At 48.2% G+C, this 23,260-nt stretch overlaps 1 protein-coding gene across 9 annotated transcripts in view; it reads left to right on the forward strand.

The window, feature by feature from the left end:
• dip2a (DIP2 acetate--CoA ligase A) overlaps positions 1 to 23,260 on the forward strand; it is a 292,605-nt gene that overhangs the window by 208,426 nt on the left and 60,919 nt on the right. For all 9 annotated transcript variants that reach the window (XM_082967286.1, XM_082967283.1, XM_082967284.1 and 6 more), the window contains 3 exons: positions 10,584 to 10,723; positions 20,145 to 20,305; positions 20,949 to 21,029. In XM_082967286.1, the coding sequence (XP_082823412.1) occupies positions 10,584 to 10,723; positions 20,145 to 20,305; positions 20,949 to 21,029 (382 nt within the window). The remainder of the gene's footprint in view (positions 1 to 10,583; positions 10,724 to 20,144; positions 20,306 to 20,948; positions 21,030 to 23,260) is intronic.

Here is a 23,260-nt window from a genome sequence, read left to right on the forward strand (position 1 = left end):
GTCACACTCAAAATTAAAGTGGAAAACCACACTACAGGCTGATCCAACTTTGATGTAATGTCCTTAAAACAAGTCAAAATGAGGCTCAGTAGTGTGTGTGGCCTCCACGTGCCTGTATTTACATTTACATTTAAGTCATTTAGCAGACGCTCTTATCCAGAGCGACTTACAAATTGGTGCATTCACCTTATAATATCCAGTGGAACAACCACTTTACAATAGTGCATCTAAATCTTTTAAGGGGGGGGGTTAGAAGGATTACTTTATCCTATCCCAGGTATTCCTTAAAGAGGTGGGGTTTCAGGTGTCTCCGGAAGGTGGTGATTGACTCCGCTGTCCTGGCGTCGTGAGGGAGCTTGTTCCACCATTGGGGTGCCAGAGCAGCGAACAGTTTTGACTGGGCTGAGCGGGAACTGTGCTTCCTCAGAGGTAGGGAGGCGAGCAGGCCAGAGGTGGATGAACGCAGTGCCCTTGTTTGGGTGTAGGGCCTGATCAGAGCCTGAAGGTACGGAGGTGCCGTTCCCCTCACAGCTCCGTAGGCAATCACCATGGTCTTGTAGCGGATGCGAGCTTCAACTGGAAGCCAGTGGAGAGAGCGGAGGAGCGGGGTGACGTGAGAGAACTTGGGAAGGTTGAACACCAGACGGGCTGCGGCGTTCTGGATGAGTTGTAGGGGTTTAATGGCACAGGCAGGGAGCCCAGCCAACAACGAGTTGCAGTAATCCAGACGGGAGATGACAAGTGCCTGGATTAGGACCTGCGCCGCTTCCTGTGTGAGGCAGGGTCGTACTCTGCGAATGTTGTAGAGCATGAACCTACAGGATCGGGTCACCGCCTTGATGTTAGTGGAGAACGACAGGGTGTTGTCCAGGGTCACGCCGAGGCTCTTAGCACTCTGGGAGGAGGACACAAGGGAGTTGTCAACCGTGATGGCGAGATCATGGAACGGGCAGTCCTTCCCCGGGAGGAAGAGCAGCTCCGTCTTGCCGAGGTTCAGCTTGAGGTGGTGATCCATCATCCACACTGATATGTCTGCCAGACATGCAGAGATGCGATTCGCCACCTGGTTGTCAGAAGGGGGAAAGGAGAAGATTAATTGTGTGTCATCTGCATAGCAATGATATGAGAGACCATGTGAGGATATGACAGAGCCAAGTGACTTGGTGTATAGCGAGAATAGGCGTGGGCCTAGAACAGAGCCCTGGGGGACACCAGTGGTGAGAGCACGTGGTGCGGAGACAGATTCTCGCCATGCCACCTGGTAGGAGCGACCTGTCAGGTAGGACGCAATCCAAGCGTGGGCCGCGCCGGAGATGCCCAGCTCGGAGAGGGTGGAGAGGAGGATCTGATGGTTCACGGTATCAAAGGCAGCAGATAGGTCTAGAAGGATGAGAGCAGAGGAGAGAGAGTTAGCTTTAGCAGTGCGGAGAGCCTCCGTGACACAGAGAAGAGCAGTCTCAGTTGAATGCCCAGTCTTGAAACCTGACTGATTAGGATCAGAAGGTCATTCTGAGAGAGATAGCAAGAGAGCTGGCCAAGGACGGCACGTTCAAGAGTTTTGGAGAGAAAGGAAAGAAGGGATACTGGTCTGTAGTTGTTGACATCGGAGGGATCGAGTGTAGGTTTTTTCAGAAGGGGTGCAACTCTCGCTCTCTTGAAGACGGAAGGGACGTAGCCAGCGGTCAAGGATGAGTTGATGAGCGAGGTGAGGTAGGGGAGAAGGTCTCCGGAAATGGTCTGGAGAAGAGAGGAGGGGATAGGGTCAAGTGGGCAGGTTGTTGGGCGGCCGGCCGTCACAAGACGCGAGATTTCATCTGGAGAGAGAGGGGAGAAAGAGGTCAAAGCACAGGGTAGGGCAGTGTGAGCAGGACCAGCGGTGTCATTTGACTTAGCAAACGAGGATCGGATGTCGTCAACCTTCTTTTCAAAATGGTTGACGAAGTCATCCGCAGAGAGGGAGGAGGGGGGGGGGGGGGGGGGAGGAGGATTCAGGAGGGAGGAGAAGGTAGCAAAGAGCTTCCTAGGGTTAGAGGCAGATGCTTGGAGTTTAGAGTGGTAGAAAGTGGCTTTAGCAGCAGAGACAGAAGAGGAAAATGTAGAGAGGAGGAAGTGAAAGGATGCCAGGTCCGCAGGGAGGCGAGTTTTCCTCCATTTCCGCTCGGCTGCCCGGAGCCCTGTTCTGTGAGCTCGCAGTGAGTCGTCGAGCCACGGAGCAGGAGGGGAGGACCGAGCCGGCCTGGAGGATAGGGGACAGAGGAAATCAAAGGATGCAGAGAGGGAGGAGAGGAGGGTTGAGGAGGCAGAATCAGGAGATAGGTTGGAGAAGGTTTGAGCAGAGGGAAGAGATGATAGGATGGAAGAGGAGAGAGTAGCGGGAGAGAGAGAGCGAAGGTTGGGACGGCGCAATACCATCCGAGTAGGGGCAGAGTGAGAAGTGTTGGATGAGAGCGAGAGGGAAAAGGATACAAGGTAGTGGTCGGAGACTTGGAGGGGAGTTGCAATGAGATTAGTGGAAGAACAGCATCTAGTAAAGATGAGGTCAAGCGTATTGCCTGCCTTGTGAGTAGGGGGGGAAGGTGAGAGGGTGAGGTCGAAAGAGGAGAGGAGTGGAAAGAAGGAGGCAGAGAGGAATGAGTCAAAGGTAGACGTGGGAAGGTTAAAGTCACCCAGAACTGTGAGAGGTGAGCCATCCTCAGGAAAGGAACTTATCAAGGCGTCAAGCTCATTGATGAACTCTCCAAGGGAACCTGGAGGGCGATAAATGATAAGGATGTTAAGCTTGAAAGGGCTGGTAACTGTGACAGCATGGAATTCAAATGAGGAGATAGACAGATGGGTCAGGGGAGAAAGAGAGAATGTCCACTTGGGAGAGATGAGGATTCCAGTGCCACCACCCCGCTGGCTCGATGCTCTAGGGGTATGCGAGAACACGTAGGCAGACGAGGAGAGAGCAGTAGGAGTAGCAGTGTTATCTGTGGTAATCCATGTTTCCGTCAGCGCCAGGAAGTCTAGGGACTGGAGGGTAGCATAGGCTGAGATGAACTCAGCCTTGTTGGCCGCAGACCGGCAGTTCCAGAGGCTGCCGGAGACCTGGAACTCCACGTGGGTCGTGCGCGCTGGGACCACCAGGTTAGAGTGGCAGCGGCCACGCGGTGTGGAGCGTTTGTATGGCCTGTGCAGAGGGGAGAGAACAGGGATAGACAGACACATAGTAGACAAGCTACAGAAGAGGCTACGCTAATGCAAAGGAGATTGGACTGACAAGTGGACTACACGTCTCGAATGTTCAGAAAGTTAAGCTTACGTTGCAAAAATCTTATTGACTAAAATGATACAGTACTGCTGGCTGGTGGAGTAGGCTAGCTAGCAGTGGCTGCGTTGTTGACTTTGAATGTGTAGCTGGCTAGGTAACCTCGATAGTTTCAGTACTACACCTTATCATGATACAAAGCAACTTTGTAGCTAGCTAGCTAACATAACACTAATCAAGACGTTCCTTGTAATGTATTTAGTTTCTACAATGCTGCTCGTCGGTAATAGTTGGCTGGGTTAGGAAAAATGGCGTCGCGGGGGACGGAAATAGCTGGCTAGCTACCCTCGATGGCTGGCTAGCTAACCTCGGTAATTACTAAGCTACACAATTATCAAGCTATGACAAAGACAACTAAGTAGCTAGCTAGCTAACACTAGTCAAATCGTTCCGTTGTAAAGTATTAGTATCTACAGCGCTGCTAGTCGGTAACGGTTGGCTAGCTAGCAGTGGGTTAATGATGACTAGGTGTGTTGACTAAGTCTGGCGCCGCGTCGCGGCTGGCTAGCTCACCTCGATAATTACTCAAACTACACAATTATCTTAGATACAGAGACAGCAAAGACAACTATGTAGCTGGCTAACTAACACTAACACCACACTAATCAAGTCGTTACGTTGTAATGTAATAGTTTCTACAGTGCTGCTAGTCGGTAGAAGTTGGCTAGCTAGCAGTGATGACTAGCTAGCTAGCAGCTAGCAGTGTTGACTACGTTAGGAGGACGAAGATAGCTAGCCTCGATAATTACTCAATTACTCTAAACTACACAATTATCTTTGATACAAAGACGGCTATGTAGCTAGCTAAGAAGAATTGCTCAGATCAAACAAATCAAGCCGTTGTAATGTAGTGAAGTGTAATATGGGCATGCTCCTGATGAGGTGGCGGATGGTCTCCTGAGGGATCTCCTCCCAGACCTGGACTAAAGCATCCGCCAACTCCTGGACAGTCTGTGGTGCAACGTGGCATTGGTGGATGGAGTGAGACATGATGTCCCAGATGTGCTCAATTGGATTCAGGTCTGGGGAACGGGCGGGCCAGTCCATAGCATCAATGCCTTCCTCTTGCAAGAACTGCTGACACACTCCAGCCACATGAGGTCTAGCATTGTCTTGCATTAGGAGGAACCCAGGGCCAACCGCACCAGCATATGGTCTCACAAGGGGTCTGAGGATCTCATCTCGGTACCTAATGGCAGTCAGGCTACCTCTGGCGAGCACATGGAGGGCTGTGCGGCCCCCCCAAAGAAATGCCACCCCACACCATGACTAACCCACTGCCAAACCGGTCATGCTGGAGGATGTTGCAGGCAGCAGAAGGTTCTCCACGGCATCTCCAGACTCTGTCACGTCTGTCACGTGCTCAGTGTGAACCTGCTTTCATCTGGGAAGAGCACAGTGGCGAATTTGCCAATCTTGGTGTTCTCTGGCAAATGCCAAACGTCCTGCACGGTGTTGGGCTGTAAGCACAACCCCCACCTGTGGACGTCGGGCCCTCATACCACCCTCATGGAGTCTGTTTCTAACCGTTTGAGCAGACACATGCACATTTATGGCCTGCTGGAGGTCATTTTCCAGGGCTCTGGTAGTGATTCTCCTGCTCCTCCTTGCACAAAGGCGGAGGTAGCGGTCCTGCTGCTGGGTTGTTGCCCTCCTACGGCCTCCTCCACGTCTCCTGATGTACTGGCCTGTCTCCTGGTAGCGCCTCCATGCTCTGGACACTACGCTGACAGACACAGCAAACCTTGCCACAGCTCGCATTGATGTGCCATCCTGGATGAGCTGCACTACCTGAGCCACTTGTGTGGTTTGTAGACTCCGTCTCATGCTACCACTAGAGTGAAAGCACCGCCAGCATTCAAAAGTGACCAAAACATCAGCCAGGAAGCATAGGAACTGAGAAGTGGTCTGTGGTCCCCACCTGCAGAACCACTCCTTTATTGGGGGTGTCTTGCTAATTGCCTATAATTTCCACCTGTTGTCTATTCCATTTGCACAACAGCATGTGAAATGTATTGTCAATCAGTGTTGCTTCCTAAGTGGACAGTTTGATTTCACAGAAGTGTGATTGACTTGGAGTTACATTGTGTTGTTTAAGTGTTCCCTTTATTTTTTTGAGCAGTGTTTATAGTATGGTTAGGGATGGTTCTGTTAGTGATGTTATAGGTCTGGGACCAGGCTAGGTATTGAATATATATTTCTAGGTATTGAATATATATTTCTAGGTATTGTCTATATATTTCTAGGTATTGTCTATATATTTCTAGGTATTGTATATATATTTCTAGGTATTGAATATATATTTCTAGGTATTGTCTATATATTTCTAGGTATTGTCTATATATTTCTAGGTATTGTATATATATTTCTAGGTATAGTATATATATTTCTCCTCCTGCAGGTGAACAGGTCTGTAGTTAGCATATTGTTATAGTATATAGTATGGTTAGGGATGGTTCTGTTAGTGATGTTATAGGTCTGGGACCAGGCTAGGTATTGTCTATATATTTCTAGGTATTGTCTATATATTTCTAGGTATTGAATATATATTTCTAGGTATAGTATATATATTTCTCCTCCTGCAGGTGACCATTGTTTGATGTTGTGGTTTTGGGCGGTAAACTCTTCATACAGACATTCCGATCACCCAAACTAGGCACCAAAAGGAATCGTCTGCCGCCAATGGTTTACGATCGAGTGAGGTGTTGTAAAACCCCCACATCCATCCCTCTTCCCCTCTGCGGGAGAGAGAGAGAGAGCTGATCCACTGGATCCTTTTGGATCCTCACAGGAGAGTCATGACAGGAGCTAAGCACAGGCAAAATCCAAGAGGAAAACCTGGTTTTCTGTTTTCCAACAGACACTGGGACATGGGTTCCCCTTTCAGCAGGACAATAATCTAAAACACAAGGCCAAATATACACTGGGGTTGCTTACCAAGAAGACAGTGAATGTTCCTGAGTGGCCGAGTTACAGTTTTGACTTAAATCTACTTGAAAATCTATGGCGAGACCAGAAAATGGTTGGTTAGCAATGATCAACAACCAATTTGAAAGAGCTTGAAAAATTTGAAAAGAATAATAGGAAAATGTTGCCAAATCCAGGTGTGGAAAGCTCTTAGAGACCTCCCTAGAAAGACTCACAGCTATAATCACTGTTAAAGGTGCTTCTTCAAAGTATTCACTCAGGGTTTAAATCAAATCAAATTTGATTTGTTTAATGCGCCGAATACAACAGGTGTAGACCTTACAGTGAATTGCTACTTACAAGCCCTTAACCAACAATGCAGTTGTATTGAAATACCAACAAAAAAAAGTAAGAGATAAGAATAACATGATTAAAGAGCAGCAGGAAATAACAGTAGCGGGGGCTATATACAGGGTATTACGGTACAGAGTCAATGTGGAGGCTATATACAGGGGGTACCGGTACAGAGTCAATGTGGAGGCTATATACAGGGGGTACCGGTACAGAGTCAATGTGGAGGCTATATACAGGGTATTACGGTACAGAGTCAATGTGGAGGCTATATACAGGGTATTACGGTACAGAGTCAATGTGGAGGCTATATACAGGGTATTACGGTACAGAGTCAATGTGGAGGCTATATACAGGGTATTACCGGTACAGAGTCAATGTGGAGGCTATATACAGGGTATTACCGGTACAGAGTCAATGTGGAGGCTATATACAGGGTATTACGGTACAGAGTCAATGTGGAGGCTATATACAGGGGGTACCGGTACAGAGTCAATGTGGAGGCTATATACAGGGTATTACGGTACAGAGTCAATATGGAGGCTCTATACAGGGTATTACCGGTACAGAGTCAATGTGGAGGCTATATACAGGGTATTACGGTACAGAGTCAATGTGGAGGCTATATACAGGGGGTACCGGTACAGAGTCAATGTGGAGGCTATATACAGGGGGTACCGGTACAGAGTCAATGTGGAGGCTATATACAGGGTATTACGGTACAGAGTCAATGTGGAGGCTATATACAGGGGGTACCGGTACAGAGTCAATGTGGAGGCTATATACAGGGGGTACCGGTACAGAGTCAATGTGGAGGCTATATACAGGGGGTACCGGTACAGAGTCAATGTGGAGGCTATATACAGGGGGTACCGGTACAGAGTCAATGTGGAGGCTATATACAGGGGGTACCGGTACAGAGTCAATGTGGAGGCTATATACAGGGGGTACCGGTACAGAGTCAATGTGGAGGCTATATACAGGGTATTACGGTACAGAGTCAATGTGGAGGCTATATACAGGGGGTACCGGTACAGAGTCAATGTGGAGGCTATATACAGGGGGTACCGGTACAGAGTCAATGTGGAGGCTATATACAGGGGGTACCGGTACAGAGTCAATGTGGAGGCTATATACAGGGGGTACCGGTACAGAGTCAATGTGGAGGCTATATACAGGGTATTACGGTACAGAGTCAATGTGGAGGCTATATACAGGGGGTACCGGTACAGAGTCAATGTGGAGGCTATATACAGGGGGTACCGGTACAGAGTTAATGTGGAGACTATATACAGGGGGTACCGGTACAGAGTCAATGTGGAGGCTATATACAGGGGGTACCGGTACAGAGTCAATGTGGAGGCTATATACAGGGGGTACCGGTACAGAGTCAATGTGGAGGCTATATACAGGGGGTACCGGTACAGAGTCAATGTGGAGGCTATATACAGGGGTACCGGAACAGAGTCAATGTGGAGGCTATATACAGGGGGTACCGGTACAGAGTCAATGTGGAGGCTATATACAGGGGGTACCGGTACAGAGTCAATGTGGAGGCTATATACAGGGTATTACGGTACAGAGTCAATGTGGAGGCTATATACAGGGGGTACCGGTACAGAGTCAATGTGGAGGCTATATACAGGGGGTACCGGTACAGAGTCAATGTGGAGGCTATATACAGGGTGTTACGGTACAGAGTCAATGTGGAGGCTATATACAGGGTATTACGGTACAGAGTCAATGTGGAGGCTATATACAAGGGGTACCGGTACAGAGTCAATGTGGAGGCTATATACAGGGGGTACCGGTACAGAGTCAATGGGGAGGCTATATACAGGGGGTACCGGTACAGAGTCAATGTGGAGGCTATATACAGGGGGTACCGGTACAGAGTCAATGTGGAGGCTATATACAGGGGGTACCGGTACAGAGTCAATGTGGAGGCTATATACAGGGGGTACCGGTACAGAGTCAATGTGGAGGCTATATACAGGGGGGTACCGGTACAGAGTCAATGTGGAGGCTATATACAGGGGGTACCGGTATATAGTCAATGTGGAGGCTATATACAGGGGGTACCGGTACAGAGTCAATGTGAAGGCTATATAAAGGGGGTATCGGTACAGAGTCAATGTGGAGGCTATATACAGGGGGTACCGGTACAGAGTCAATGTGGAGGCTATATACAGGGGGTACCGGTACAGAGTCAATGTGGAGGCTATATACAGGGGGTACCGGTACAGAGTCAATGTGGAGGCTATATACAGGGGGTACCGGTACAGAGTCAATGTGGAGGCTATATACAGGGGGTACCGGTACAGAGTCAATGTGGAGGCTATATACAGGGGGTACCGGTACAGAGTCAATGGGGAGGCTATATACAGGGGGTACCGGTACAGAGTCAATGTGGAGGCTATATACAGGGGGTACCGGTACAGAGTCAATGTGGAGGCTATATACAGGGGGTACCGGTACAGAGTCAATGTGGAGGCTATATACGGGGGGTACCGGTACAGAGTCAATGTGGAGGCTATATACAGGGGGGTACCGGTACTTAGTCAATGTGGAGGCTATATACAGGGGAGTACCGGTACAGAGTCAATGTGGAGGCTATATACTGGGGGTATCGGTACAGAGTCAATGTGGAGGCTATATACAGGGTATTACGGTACAGAGTCAATGTGGAGGCTATATACAGGGTATTACGGTACAGAGTCAATGTGGAGGCTATATACAGGGGGTATCGGTACAGAGTCAATGTGGAGGCTATATACAGGGGGTACCGGTACAGAGTCAATGTGGAGGCTATATACAGGGTGTACCGGTACAGAGTCAATGTGGAGGCTATATACAGGGGGGTACCGGTACTGAGTCAATGTGGAGGCTATATACAGGGGAGTACCGGTACAGAGTCAATGTGGAGGCTATATACTGGGGGTATCGGTACAGAGTCAATGTGGAGGCTATATACAGGGTATTACGGTACAGAGTCAATGTGGAGGCTATATACAGGTTATTACGGTACAGAGTCAATGTGGAGGCTATATACAGGGGGTATCGGTACAGAGTCAATGTGGAGGCTATATGCAGGGTATTACGGTACAGAGTCAATGTGGAGGCTATATACAGGGTATTACGGTACTGAGTCAATGTGGAGGGGCAACGGTGTTGAGGGAATTGAGTTAATATGTACATATAAGTAGAGTTATTAAAGTGACTATGCATAGATAATAACAGAGAGTAGCAGCAGTGTGGAAGGGGGGGGGTGGCAATCAAATAGTCTGGGTAGCCGTTTGATTATATGTTCAGGAATCTTATGGCTTGGGGGTAGAAGCAATTTAGGAGCCTCTTGGACCTAGACTTGGTGCTCTGGTACCGCTTGCCGTGTGGTAGCAGAGAGAACAGTCTATGACTGAGGTGGCTGGAGTCTTTGACAATTTTTAAGGCCTTCCTCTGACACCGCCTGGTATAGAGTTCCTGGATGGCAGGAAGCTTGGCCCCGATGATGTACTGGGCTGTACGCACTACCCTCTGTAGTGCCTTGCGGTCGGAGGCTGAGCAGTTGCCGTACCAGGCAGTGATGCAACCAGTCAGGATGCTCTCGATGGTGCAGCTGTAGAACCTTTTGAGGATCTGAGGACCCATGCCAAATCTTTTCAGTCTTTTGATGGGGAATAGGTTTTGTCGTGCCCTCTTCCCTGTATATAAATGTAAATACTGTGAGATATTTCTGTTATTATTTTTCAATAAATTTGCAAAAAATTCAGAAAAACATGTTTTCACTTTGTCATTCTAGGGTATTTTGTGTAGATGGGTGAGAAAAACAAACAATTTAATCCATTTTGAATTCAGGTTGTAACACAACAAAATGTGCAGTAAGTCAAGGTGTATGAATACTTTCTGAAGGCACTATCTGTGTCTGTTTCCCCTCCAGAGTCAGTTGTCCCTCCACCAGGGAAGTTCTGTTAGTTTACCTATATAACCATACTGTATATAAATGTTGGTTCCTCAGACCTCCGGAGTCGGGCGTCGCTCCACCAGGGAAGGCGGTTCTGTCCATGAGTGGTCTGAGCCACAGTGTGATCCGGGTTGACACCGAGGAGAAGCTCTCTGTCCTCACAGTGCAGGACGTGGGCCAGGTCATGCCAGGCGGTACGTCCAGCTAGTACACATTCTACAGCTCATACCAGGCGGTACGTCCAGCTAGTACACATTCTACAGCTCATACCAGGCGGTACGTCCAGCTAGTACACATTCCACAGCTCATACCAGGCGGTACGTCCAGCTAGTACACATTCTACAGCTCATACCAGGCGGTACGTCCAGCTAGTACACATTCTACAGCTCATACCAGGCTGTACGTCCAGCTAGTACACATTCTACAGCTCATACCAGGCGGTAAGTCCAGCTAGTACACATTCCACAGCTCATACCAGGCGGTACGTCCAGCTAGTACACATTCTACAGCTCATACCAGGCGGTACATCCAGCTAGTACACATTCTACAGCTCATACCAGGCGGTACGTCCAGCTAGTACACATTCTACAGCTCATACCAGGCGGTACATCCAGCTAGTACACATTCTACAGCTCATTCTACAGTTCAGCCCGTTCAGCAGGTAAAGCCAGATAAGTTGCTTACTTTTATTAAAGAACAGCCTGTAACAGGGGAAAACCTAAAGAACAGCCCGTAACAGGGGGGAAACCTAAAGAACAGCCCGTAACCGGGGGAAAACCTAAAGAACAGCCTGTAACAGGGGAAACCTAAAGAACAGCCTGTAACAGGGGGGAAACCTAAAGAACAGCCTGTAACAGGGGGAAAACCTAAAGAACAGCCTGTAACAGGGGGTAACCTAAAGAACAGCCTGTAACAGGGGGGAAACCTAAAGAACAGCCTGTAACGGGGGGAAAACCTAAAGAACAGCCCGTAACAGGGGGAAAACCTAAAGAACAGCCTGTAACAGGGGGGAAACCTAAAGAACAGCCTGTAACAGGGGGGAAACCTAAAGAACAGCCCGTAACAGGGGGGAAACCTAAAGAACAGCCTGTAACAGGGGGGAAACCTAAAGAACAGCCTGTAACAGGGGGGAAACCTAAAGAACAGCCTGTAACAGGGGGAAAACCTAAAGAACAGCCCGTAACAGGGGGGAAACCTAAAGAACAGCCTGTAACAGGGGGGAAACCTAAAGAACAGCCCGTAACAGGGGGGAAACCTAAAGAACAGCCCGTAACAGGGGGGAAACCTAAAGAACAGCCTGTAACAGGGGGGAAACCTAAAGAACAGCCCGTAACAGGGGGGAAACCTAAAGAACAGCCTGTAACAGGGGGGAAACCTAAAGAACAGCCTGTAACAGGGGGAAACCTAAAGAACATCTCCGGATTCCTACCGCAAGCTCTGAACCTTTACATCGGATCATCGCAGCTAGCTAGCTGCTATCCGAGTGGCTACTCCTGGCTAACGTCTCTGTCCCGAGGCAAGCACCAGTTAGCCTCGAGCCAGGCTCAGCTAGGCCCGAAGAGATCTATCAGACAATTCCTGGGTTTCAATACCTCTTTGGCCAATTGGCCTGGACCCGCTGATCTATCACGACTGGTCTGCCGACGTAACCGTCCGAGGGGGTTTCAACAGGCTCTCCCGTCGCTTCGTTCCCCTGAGTCCCATCTGCTAGCCTGCTAGCGCAAGGCCTGCTAGCGCAAGGCCTGCTAGCGCAAGGTCTGCTAGCGCAAGGCCTGCTAGCTGTCTGAATTGCCGTGTCTCCAGCTCGCCTAGCTACTCACTGGACCCTATGATCACCCGGCTACACATGCCTCTCCCTAATGTCAGTATGCTTTGTCTATTGTTGTTTTGGTTAGTGATTTTTGTCTTATTTCACTGAAGAGCCTCCAGCCCTGCTCAATATGCCTTAGCTAGCCCTTTTGTCCACCCCCCACACATGCGGTGACTTCACCTGGCTTAAATGGTGCCTCTAGAGACACAACCTCTCTCATCGTCACTCAATGCCTAGGTTTACCTCCACTGTACTCACATCCTACCATACTCTTGTCTGTACATTATGCATTGAATCTATTCTACCGCGCCCAGAAATCTGCTCCTTTTACTCTCTGTTCCGAACGCACTAGAAGACCAGTTCTTATAGTATTTCGCCGTACCCTTATCCTGCTCCTCCTCTGGTGATGTAGAGGTTAACCCAGGCCCTGCAGCCCCCAGCATCACTCCCATTCTCCAGACGCTCTGATTTGTTGACTTCTGTAACCGTAAAAGCAGTGGTTTCATGCATGTTAACATTAGCAGCCTCCTCCCTAAGTTTGTTTTATTCACTGCCTTTGTACACTCTGCCAACCCAGATGTCCTAGCCGTGTCTGAATCCTGGCTTAGAAAGGCAACCAAAAATTATGACATTTCCATCCCTAACTATAACATTTTCCGACAAGATAGAACTGCCAAAGGGGGCGGAGTTAGCCTGCAGAGTTCTGTCAAATCGAGCTTCTACTTTTAAAAATCCACCTTTCCAGAAACAAGTCTCTCACTGTTGCCGCCTGTTATAGACCCCAGCTGTGCCCTGGACACCATATGTGAATTAATCGCCCCCATCTATCTTCAGAGCTCGTGCTACTAGGTGACCTAAACTGGGACATGCTTAACACCCCGGCCATCCTACAATCTAAGCTAGATGCCCTCAATCTCACACAAATTATCAAGGAACCTACCAGGTACAACCCTAAATCCGTAAACATGGACACCCTCATAGATATCATCCTGACCAACTTGCCCTCTAAATACACCTCTCCTGTCTTCAACCAGGATCTCAGTGACCACTGCCTCATTGCCTGCGTGCGTAACGGGTCTGCGGTCAAACGACCAGCCCTCATCACTGTCAATCACTCACTAAAACACTTCAGCGAGCAGGCCTTTCTAATCGACCTGGCCCGGCTATCCTGGAAGGATATTGACCTCATTCGGTCAGTAGAGGATACCTGGTTATTCTTCAAAAGTGCTTTCCTCTCCGTCTTAAATAAGCATGCCCCATTCAAAAAATGTAGAACCAAGAACAGATATAGCCCTTGATTCACCCCAGACTTGACTTCCCTTCGACCAGCACAAGAACATCCTGTGGCGTTCTGCATTAGCATCGAATAACCCCCGCGATATGCAACTTTTCAGGGAAGTCAGGAACCAATATACACAGGCAGTTAGGAAAGCTAAGGCTAGCTTTTTCAAACAGAAATTTGCATCCTGTAGTACTAACTCAAAAAAGTTCTGGGACACTGTAAAGTCCATGGAGAATAAGAGCACCTCCTACCAGCTGTCCACTGCACTGAGGATAGGAAACACTGTCACCACCGATTAATCGATAATTTCAATAAGCATTTTTCTACGGCTGGCCATGCTTGACACCTGGCACCCCTACCCCGGCCAACATCTCACCACCCACTGCAGCAACTTGCCCAAGGCCCCCCCCCCCCCTCCCTTCTTCACCCAAATCCAGACAGCTGATGTTCTGAAAGAGCTGCAAAATCTGAAACAACTACAAATACCTAGGTGTCTGGTTAGACTGTAAACTCTCTTTCCAGACTCACATTTAGCATCTCCAATCCAAAATTAAATATAGAATCGGCTTTCAAAAGTGCTTCACTCATGCTGTCAAACATACCCTCGTAAAACTGACCATCCTACCGATCCTTGACTTCGGTGATGTAATTTACAAAATAGCCTCCAACATTCTACTCAGCAAATTGGATGCAGTCTATCACAGTGCCGTCCGTTTTGTCACCAAAGCCCCATATATTACCCAACACTGCGACCTGTATGCTCTCGTTGGCTGGCCCTCGCTTCATACTCGTCGCCAAACCCACTGGCTCCAGGTCATCTATAAGTCTTTGCTAGGTAAAGCTCCGCCTTATCTCAGCTCACTGGTCACCATTGCAACACCCACACGTAGCACACGCTCCAGCAGGTATATCTCACTGGTCATCCCCAAAGCCAACACTTCCTTTGACTGCCTTTCCTTCCAGTTCTCTGCTGCCAATGACTGGAACGAATTAACAAAAGACAAATAAAGGAAAAAAAACAGCCTGTAACAACAGAAAAATCTAAACAACAGCTTCAGCATCTGTAGGGGAGTTGCAGCGATTGGACGAGACTGTAACTACCAATTGGATATCACGAAGTTGGGGAGAAAAAAGGGTGAAAGTACAACACAAACCCTCGACTTAGCCTGGAACGAGGGAAACACCTAAACAACTTAGCCTGGAACGAGGGAATAACCCTAAACTTAGCCTGGAACGAGGGAAAAACCTAAACAACTTAGCCTGGAACGAGGGAAACACCTAAACAACTTAGCCTGGAACGAGGGGAACACCTAAACAACTTAGCCTGGAACGAGGGAATAACCCTAAACTTAGCCTGGAACGAGGGAAACACCTAAACAACTTAGCCTGGAACGAGGGAAAAACCCTCGACTTAGCCTGGAACGAGGGAAAAACCTAAACAACTTAGCCTGGAACGAGGGAATAACCCTAAACTTAGCCTGGAACGAGGGAAACACCTAAACAACTTAGCCTGGAACGAGGGGAAAACCCTAAACTTAGCCTGGAACGAGGGGAAAACCCTAAACTTAGCCTGGAACGAGGGAAACACCTAAACTTAGCCTGGAACGAGGGAAAAACACTAAACTTAGCCTGGAACGAGGGAAAAACCCTAAACTTAGCCTGGAACGAGGGGAAAACCTAAACAACTTAGCCTGGAACGAGGGGAACACCTAAACAACTTAGCCTGGAACGAGGGAAACACCTAAACAACTTAGCCTGGAACGAGGGAAACACCTAAACAACTTAGCCTGGAACGAGGGGAACACCCTAAACCTAGCCTGGAACGAGGGGAAAACCCTAAACTTAGCCTGGAACGAGGGAAACACCTAAACAACTTAGCCTGGAACGAGGGAAACACCTAAACAACTTAGCCTGGAACGAGGGGAACACCTAAACAACTTAGCCTGGAACGAGGGGAACACCTAATGAACAGCCTGGAACGAGGGAAACACCTAATGAACAGCCTGGAACGAGGGAAACACCTAATGAACAGCCTGGAACGAGGGAAAAACCCTAAACTTAGCCTGGAACGAGGGAAAAACCCTAAACTTAGCCTGGAACGAGGGAAAAACCCTAAACTTAGCCTGGAACGAGGGAAAAACCTAATGAACAGCCTGGAACGAGGGAAACACCTAATGAACAGCCTGGAACGAGGGAAACACCTAATGAACAGCCTGGAACGAGGGAAAAACCCTAAACTTAGCCTGGAACGAGGGAAAAACCCTAAACTTAGCCTGGAATGAGGGAAAAACCCTAAACTTAGCCTGGAACGAGGGAAAAACCCTAAACTTAGCCTGGAACGAGGGGAAAACCTAATGAACAGCCTGGAACGGGGGAAAAACCTAATGAACAGCCTGGAACGAGGGAAAAACCCTAAACTTAGCCTGGAACGAGGGAAAAACCTAATGAACAGCCTGGAACGAGGGGAAAACCTAATGAACAGCCTGGAACGAGGGAAAAACCTAATGAACAGCCTGGAACGAGGGAAACACCTAATGAACAGCCTGGAACGAGGGGAAAACCCTAAACTTAGCCTGGAACGAGGGAAAAACCCTAAACTTAGCCTGGAACGAGGGGAACACCTAATGAACAGCCTGGAACGAGGGACAAACCTAATGAACAGCCTGGAACGAGGGGAAAACCTAATGAACAGCCTGGAACGAGGGAAACACCTAATGAACAGCCTGGAACGAGGGAAAAACCCTAAACTTAGCCTGGAACGAGGGAAAAACCCTAAACTTAGCCTGGAACGAGGGGAACACCTAATGAACAGCCTGGAACGAGGGAAAAACCTAATGAACAGCCTGGAACGAGGGAAAAACCCTAAACTTAGCCTGGAACGAGGGAAAAACCCTAAACTTAGCCTGGAACGAGGGAAAAACCCTAAACTTAGCCTGGAACGAGGGAAACACCTAATGAACAGCCTGGAACGAGGGAAACACCTAATGAACAGCCTGGAACGAGGGAAACACCTAATGAACAGCCTGGAACGAGGGAAAAACCTAATGAACAGCCTGGAACGAGGGAAACACCTAATGAACAGCCTGGAACGAGGGAAAAACCCTAAACTTAGCCTGGAACGAGGGAAAAACCCTAAACTTAGCCTGGAACGAGGGAAAAACCCTAAACTTAGCCTGGAACGAGGGAAAAACCCTAAACTTAGCCTGGAACGAGGGAAACACCTAATGAACAGCCTGGAACGAGGGAAACACCTAATGAACAGCCTGGAACGAGGGAAAAACCTAATGAACAGCCTGGAACGAGGGAAAAACCTAATGAACAGCCTGGAACGAGGGAAACACCTAATGAACAGCCTGGAACGAGGGAAACACCCTAAACTTAGCCTGGAACGAGGGAAAAACCCTAAACTTAGCCTGGAACGAGGGAAAAACCCTAAACTTAGCCTGGAACGAGGGAAACACCCTGAACTTAGCCTGGAACGAGGGAAAAACCCTAAACTTAGCCTGGAACGAGGGAAAAACCCTAAACTTAGCCTGGAACGAGGGAAAAACCCTAAACTTAGCCTGGAACGAGGGGAAAACCTAATGAACAGCCTGGAACGAGGGAAAAACCTAATGAACAGCCTGGAACGAGGGAAAAACCTAATGAACAGCCTGGAACGAGGGAAAAACCCTAAACTTAGCCTGGAACGAGGGAAAAACCCTAAACTTAGCCTGGAACGAGGGGAAAACCTAATGAACAGCCTGGAACGAGGGAAAAACCTAATGAACAGCCTGGAACGAGGGAAAAACCCTAAACTTCGCCTGGAACGAGGGAAACACCTAATGAACAGCCTGGAACGAGGGGAAAACCTAATGAACAGCCTGGAACGAGGGAAACACCTAATGAACAGCCTGGAACGAGGGAAACACCCTAAACTTAGCCTGGAACGAGGGAAAAACCCTAAACTTAGCCTGGAACGAGGGAAAAACCCTAAACTTCGCCTGGAACGAGGGAAACACCTAATGAACAGCCTGGAACGAGGGGAAAACCTAATGAACAGCCTGGAACGAGGGAAACACCTAATGAACAGCCTGGAACGAGGGAAACACCCTAAACTTAGCCTGGAACGAGGGAAAAACCCTAAACTTAGCCTGGAACGAGGGAAAAACCCTAAACTTAGCCTGGAACGAGGGAAAAACCCTAAACTTAGCCTGGAACGAGGGGAAAACCTAATGAACAGCCTGGAACGAGGGAAAAACCTAATGAACAGCCTGGAACGAGGGGAAAACCCTAAACTTAGCCTGGAACGAGGGAAAAACCTAATGAACAGCCTGGAACGAGGGAAAAACCCTAAACTTAGCCTGGAACGAGGGAAAGACCTAATGAACAGCCTGGAACGAGGGGAAAACCTAATGAACAGCCTGGAACGAGGGGAAAACCCTAAACTTAGCCTGGAACGAGGGGAAAACCCTAAACTTAGCCTGGAACGAGGGGAAAACCCTAAACTTAGCCTGGAACGAGGGAAAAACACTAAACTTAGCCTGTAACGAGGGAAAAACCCTAAACTTAGCCTGGAACGAGGGAAACACCTAAACAACTTAGCCTGGAACGAGGGAAACACCTAATGAACAGCCTGGAACGAGGGGAAAACCCTAAACTTAGCCTGGAACGAGGGGAAAACCCTAAACTTAGCCTGGAACGAGGGAAACACCTAAACTTAGCCTGGAACGAGGGAAAAACCTAATGAACAGCCTGGAACGAGGGGAAAACCCTAAACTTAGCCTGGAACGAGGGAAAAACCTAATGAACAGCCTGGAACGAGGGAAAAACCCTAAACTTAGCCTGGAACGAGGGGAAAACCCTAAACTTAGCCTGGAACGAGGGAAACACCTAAACAACTTAGCCTGGAACGAGGGGAAAACCCTAAACTTAGCCTGGAACGAGGGAAAAACCCTAAACTTAGCCTGGAACGAGGGGAAAACCCTAAACTTAGCCTGGAACGAGGGGAAAACCCTAAACTTAGCCTGGAACGAGGGAAAAACACTAAACTTAGTCTGGAACGAGGGAAAAACCCTAAACTTAGCCTGGAACGAGGGAAAAACCCTAAACTTAGCCTGGAACGAGGGAAACACCTAAACAACTTAGCCTGGAACGAGGGAAAAACCCTAAACTTAGCCTGGAACGAGGGAAAAACCCTAAACTTAGCCTGGAACGAGGGGAAAACTCCAAACTTAGCCTGGAACGAGGGAAACACCTAAACAACTTAGCCTGGAACGAGGGAAACACCTAAACAACTTAGCCTGGAACGAGGGAAAAACCCTAAACTTAGCCTGGAACGAGGGGAAAACCCTAAACTTAGCCTGGAACGAGGGGAAAACACTAAACTTAGTCTGGAACGAGGGAAAAACACTAAACTTAGCCTGGAACGAGGGAAAAACACTAAACTTAGCCTGGAACGAGGGAAAAACCCTAAACTTAGCCTGGAACGAGGGGAAAACACTAAACTTAGCCTGGAACGAGGGAAACACCTAAACAACTTAGCCTGGAACGAGGGTGGTTAGGTGGAACACGTTGTCCTACTGATTACAATGCTTTGTTTATTGATATCCCGCTCTGGTGTGTGTGTGATGTTATGACGTGTGTGTGTGTGTGTGTGTGTGTGTGTGTGTGTGTGTGTGTGTGTGTGTGTGTGTGTGTGTGTGTGTGTGTGTGTGTGTGTGTGTGTGTGTCCACAGCGCTGGTGTGTGTGATGTTATGACGTGTGTGTGTGTGTGTGTGTGTGTGTCCACAGCGCTGGTGTGTGTGTGATGTTTTGACGTGTGTGTGTGTGTGTGTGTGTCCACAGCGCTGGTGTGTGTGTGATGTTTTGACGTGTGTGTGTGTGTGTGTGTGTGTGTCCACAGCGCTGGTGTGTGTGTGATGTTATGACGTGTGTGTGTGTGTGTGTGTGTGTGTGTGTGTCCACAGCGCTGGTGTGTGTGATGTTATGACGTGTGTGTGTGTGTGTGTGTGTGTGTGTCCACAGCGCTGGTGTGTGTGTGATGTTATGACGTGTGTGTGTGTGTGTGTGTGTGTGTGTCCACAGCGCTGGTGTGTGTGTGATGTTATGACGTGTGTGTGTGTGTGTGTGTCCACAGCACTGGTGTGTGTGTGATGTTATGACGTGTGTGTGTGTGTGTGTGTGTGTGTGTGTGTGTGTCCACAGCGCTGGTGTGTGTGATGTTATGACGTGTGTGTGTGTGTGTGTGTCCACAGCACTGGTGTGTGTGTGATGTTATGACGTGTGTGTGTGTGTGTGTGTGTGTGTCCACAGCGCTGGTGTGTGTGTGATGTTATGACGTGTGTGTGTGTGTGTGTGTGTCCACAGCGCTGGTGTGTGTGTGATGTTATGACGTGTGTGTGTGTGTGTGTGTGTGTGTGTGTGTGTCCACAGCGCTGGTGTGTGTGTGATGTTATGACGTGTGTGTGTGTGTGTGTGTGTGTGTCCACAGCGCTGGTGTGTGTGATGTTATGACGTGTGTGTGTGTGTGTGTGTCCACAGCGCTGGTGTGTGTGGTGCGTGTGGAGGGAACTCCTTATCTCTGCCAGACAGACGAGGTTGGGGAGATCTGTGTGAGTTCTGGGAGCACCGGCGGGAGCACCGGTGGGAGCACCGGCATGGCATACTACGGCCTCCCGGGCATGACCAAGAACACATTCCAGGTTTGTACTGTCACTTTAACACTCATCATGGTGTCACATTGTTACTGCAAAAGAGAATGTGTTCTCAATAACTTTCCTGGTTAATTAAAGGCAGTAACTACATAAATGAATACTGAGTGGTGTGTATAGTCATGTTGTCTGGTCTAGACCATCCCAGTAACAGCGTTAGGAGCTATGTGGTGTGTATAGTCATGTTGTCTGGTCTAGACCATCCCAGTAACAGCGTTAGGAGCTATGTGGTGTGTATAGTTATGTTGTCTGGTCTAGACCATCCCAGTAACAGCGTTAGAAGCTATGTGGTGTGTATAGTTATGTTGTCTGGTCTAGACCATCCCAGTAACAGCGTTAGGAGCTATGTGGTGTGTATAGTTATGTTGTCTGGTCTAGACCATCCCAGTAACAGCGTTAGGAGCTATGTGGTGTGTATAGTCATGTTGTCTGGTCTAGACCATCCCAGTAACAGCGTTAGGAGCTATGTGGTGTGTATAGTTATGTTGTCTGGTCTAGACCATCCCAGTAACAGCGTTAGGAGCTATGTGGTGTGTATAGTTATGTTGTCTGGTCTAGACCATCCCAGTAACAGCGTTAGGAGCTATGTGGTGTGTGTCTAGTGGTGTGTGCATAGTCCTGTTGCCTGTTCCAGACCATCCCAGTAAGAGCGTCAGGAGGTCCCATCAGTGGCAGACCCTTCACCAGGACGTCACTACTGGGCTTTGTAGGACCTGTGAGTTCACTGTTATCTATTACTAGGATCCTTACATGCCCAGCTGCTAGCATGATGTCTGCTAAATGTCTGCTAAGTGTATCTGTTAGCATGATGTCTGCTAAGTGTGTCTGCTAGCACGATGTCTGCTAAATGTATCTGCTAGCATGATGTCTGCTAAGTGTATCTGTTAGCACGATGTCTGCTAAATGTGTCTGCTAGCATGATGTCTACTAAATGTGTCTGCTAAGTGTATCTGTTAGAATGATGTCTGCTAAATGTCTGCTAAGTGTATCTGCTAGCATGATGTCTGCTAAATGTATCTGTTAGCATGATGTCTGCTATATGTATCTGCTAGCATGATGTGTCTGCTAGCATGATGTGTCTGCTAGCATGATGTATCTGCTAGCATGATGTGTCTGCTAGCATGATGTGTCTGCTAGCATGATGTGTCTGCTAGCATGATATCTGCTAAATGCGTCTGCTAGCATGATGTATCTGCTGAATGCGTCTGCTAGCGTGATGTCTGCTGAATGCGTCTGCTAGCATGATGTATCTGCTGAATGCGTCTGCTAGCGTGATGTCTGCTGAATGCGTCTGCTAGCGTGATGTCTGCTGAATGCGTCTGCTAGCATGATGTATCTGCTGAATGCGTCTGCTAGCATGATGTATCTGCTGAATGCGTCTGCTAGCATGATGTATCTGCTAAATGCTTCTGCTAGCATGATGTATCTGCTAAATGTATCTGCTAGCATGATGTATCTGCTAAATGCGTCTGCTAGCGTGATGTATCTGCTAAATTCGTCTGCTAGCATGATGTATCTGCTAAATGTATCTGCTAGCGTGATGTCTGCTGAATGCGTCTGCTAGCATGATGTGTCTGCTAGCGTGATGTATCGGCTAGCGTGATGTATCGGCTAGCGTGATGTATCGGCTAGCGTGATGTATCTGCTAAATGTAGCATGACGTATCTGCTAGCATGATGTCTGCTAAATGTATCTGCTAGCGTGATGTCTGCTAGCGTGATGTCTGCTAAATGTTTCTTCTAGCATGATGTGTCTGCTAGCGTGATGTATCGGCTAGCGTGATGTATCGGCTAGCGTGATGTATCGGCTAGCGTGATGTATCGGCTAGCGTGATGTATCTGCTAAATGTAGCATGACGTATCTGCTAGCATGATGTCTGCTAAATGTATCTGCTAGCGTGATGTCTGCTAAATGTATCTGCTAGCGTGATGTCTGCTAGCGTGATGTCTGCTAAATGTATCTGCTAGCGTGATGTCTGCTAGCATGACGTCTGCTAAATATTTCTGCTAGCATGATGTCTGCTGAATGTGTCTGCTAGCGTGATGTGTCTGCTAGCATGTGTCTGCTAGCATGATGTCTGCTAGCGTGATGTCTGCTAGCGTGATGTATCGGCTAGCGTGGTGTATCGGCTAGCGTGATGTATCGGCTAGCGTGATGTATCTGCTAAATGTATCGGCTAGCGTGATGTATCGGCTAGCGTGATGTATCTGCTAAATGTTTCTGCTAGCATGATGTCTGCTAAATGCGTCTGCTAAATGTACACTACCGGTCAAAAGTTTTCGAACACCTACTCATTCAAGAGTTTTTCTTTATTTTTACTATTTTCTACATTGTAGAATAATAGTGAAGACATCAAAACTGTAACATATATGGAATCATATAGTAACCAAAAAAGTGTTAAACAAATCAAAATATATTTTATATTTGAGATTCTTCAAATAGCCACCCTTTGCCTTGATGACAGCTTTGCGCACTCTTGGCATTCTCTCAACCAGCTTCACCTGGAATGCTTTTCCAACAGTCTTGAAGGAGTTCCAACATATGCTGAGCACTTGTTGGCTGCTTTTCCTTCACTCTGCGGTCCGACTCATCCCAGACCATCTCAATTTGGTTGAGGTTGGGGGATTGTGGAGGCCAGGTCATCTGATGCAGCGCTCCATCACTCTCCTTCTTGGTCAAATAGCCTGGAGGTGTGTTTTGGGTCATTGTCCTGTTGAAAAACAAGTGATAGTCCCACTAAGCCCAAACCAGATGGGATGGTGTATCGCTGCAGAATGCTGTGGTAGCCATGCTGGTTAAGTGTGCCTTGAATTCTAAATAAATCACAGACCGTGTCACCAGCAAAGCACCCCCACACCATCACACCTCCTCCTCCATGCTTCACGGTGGGAACCACACATGCAGAGATCATCCGTTCACCCACACTGCGTCTCACAAAGACCGCGG

Source organism: Salmo salar, chromosome 21 (genome assembly GCF_965601325.2).
Source record: "Salmo salar chromosome 21, fSalSal1, whole genome shotgun sequence".
NCBI classification, from domain to species: Eukaryota; Metazoa; Chordata; class Actinopteri; order Salmoniformes; family Salmonidae; genus Salmo; species Salmo salar.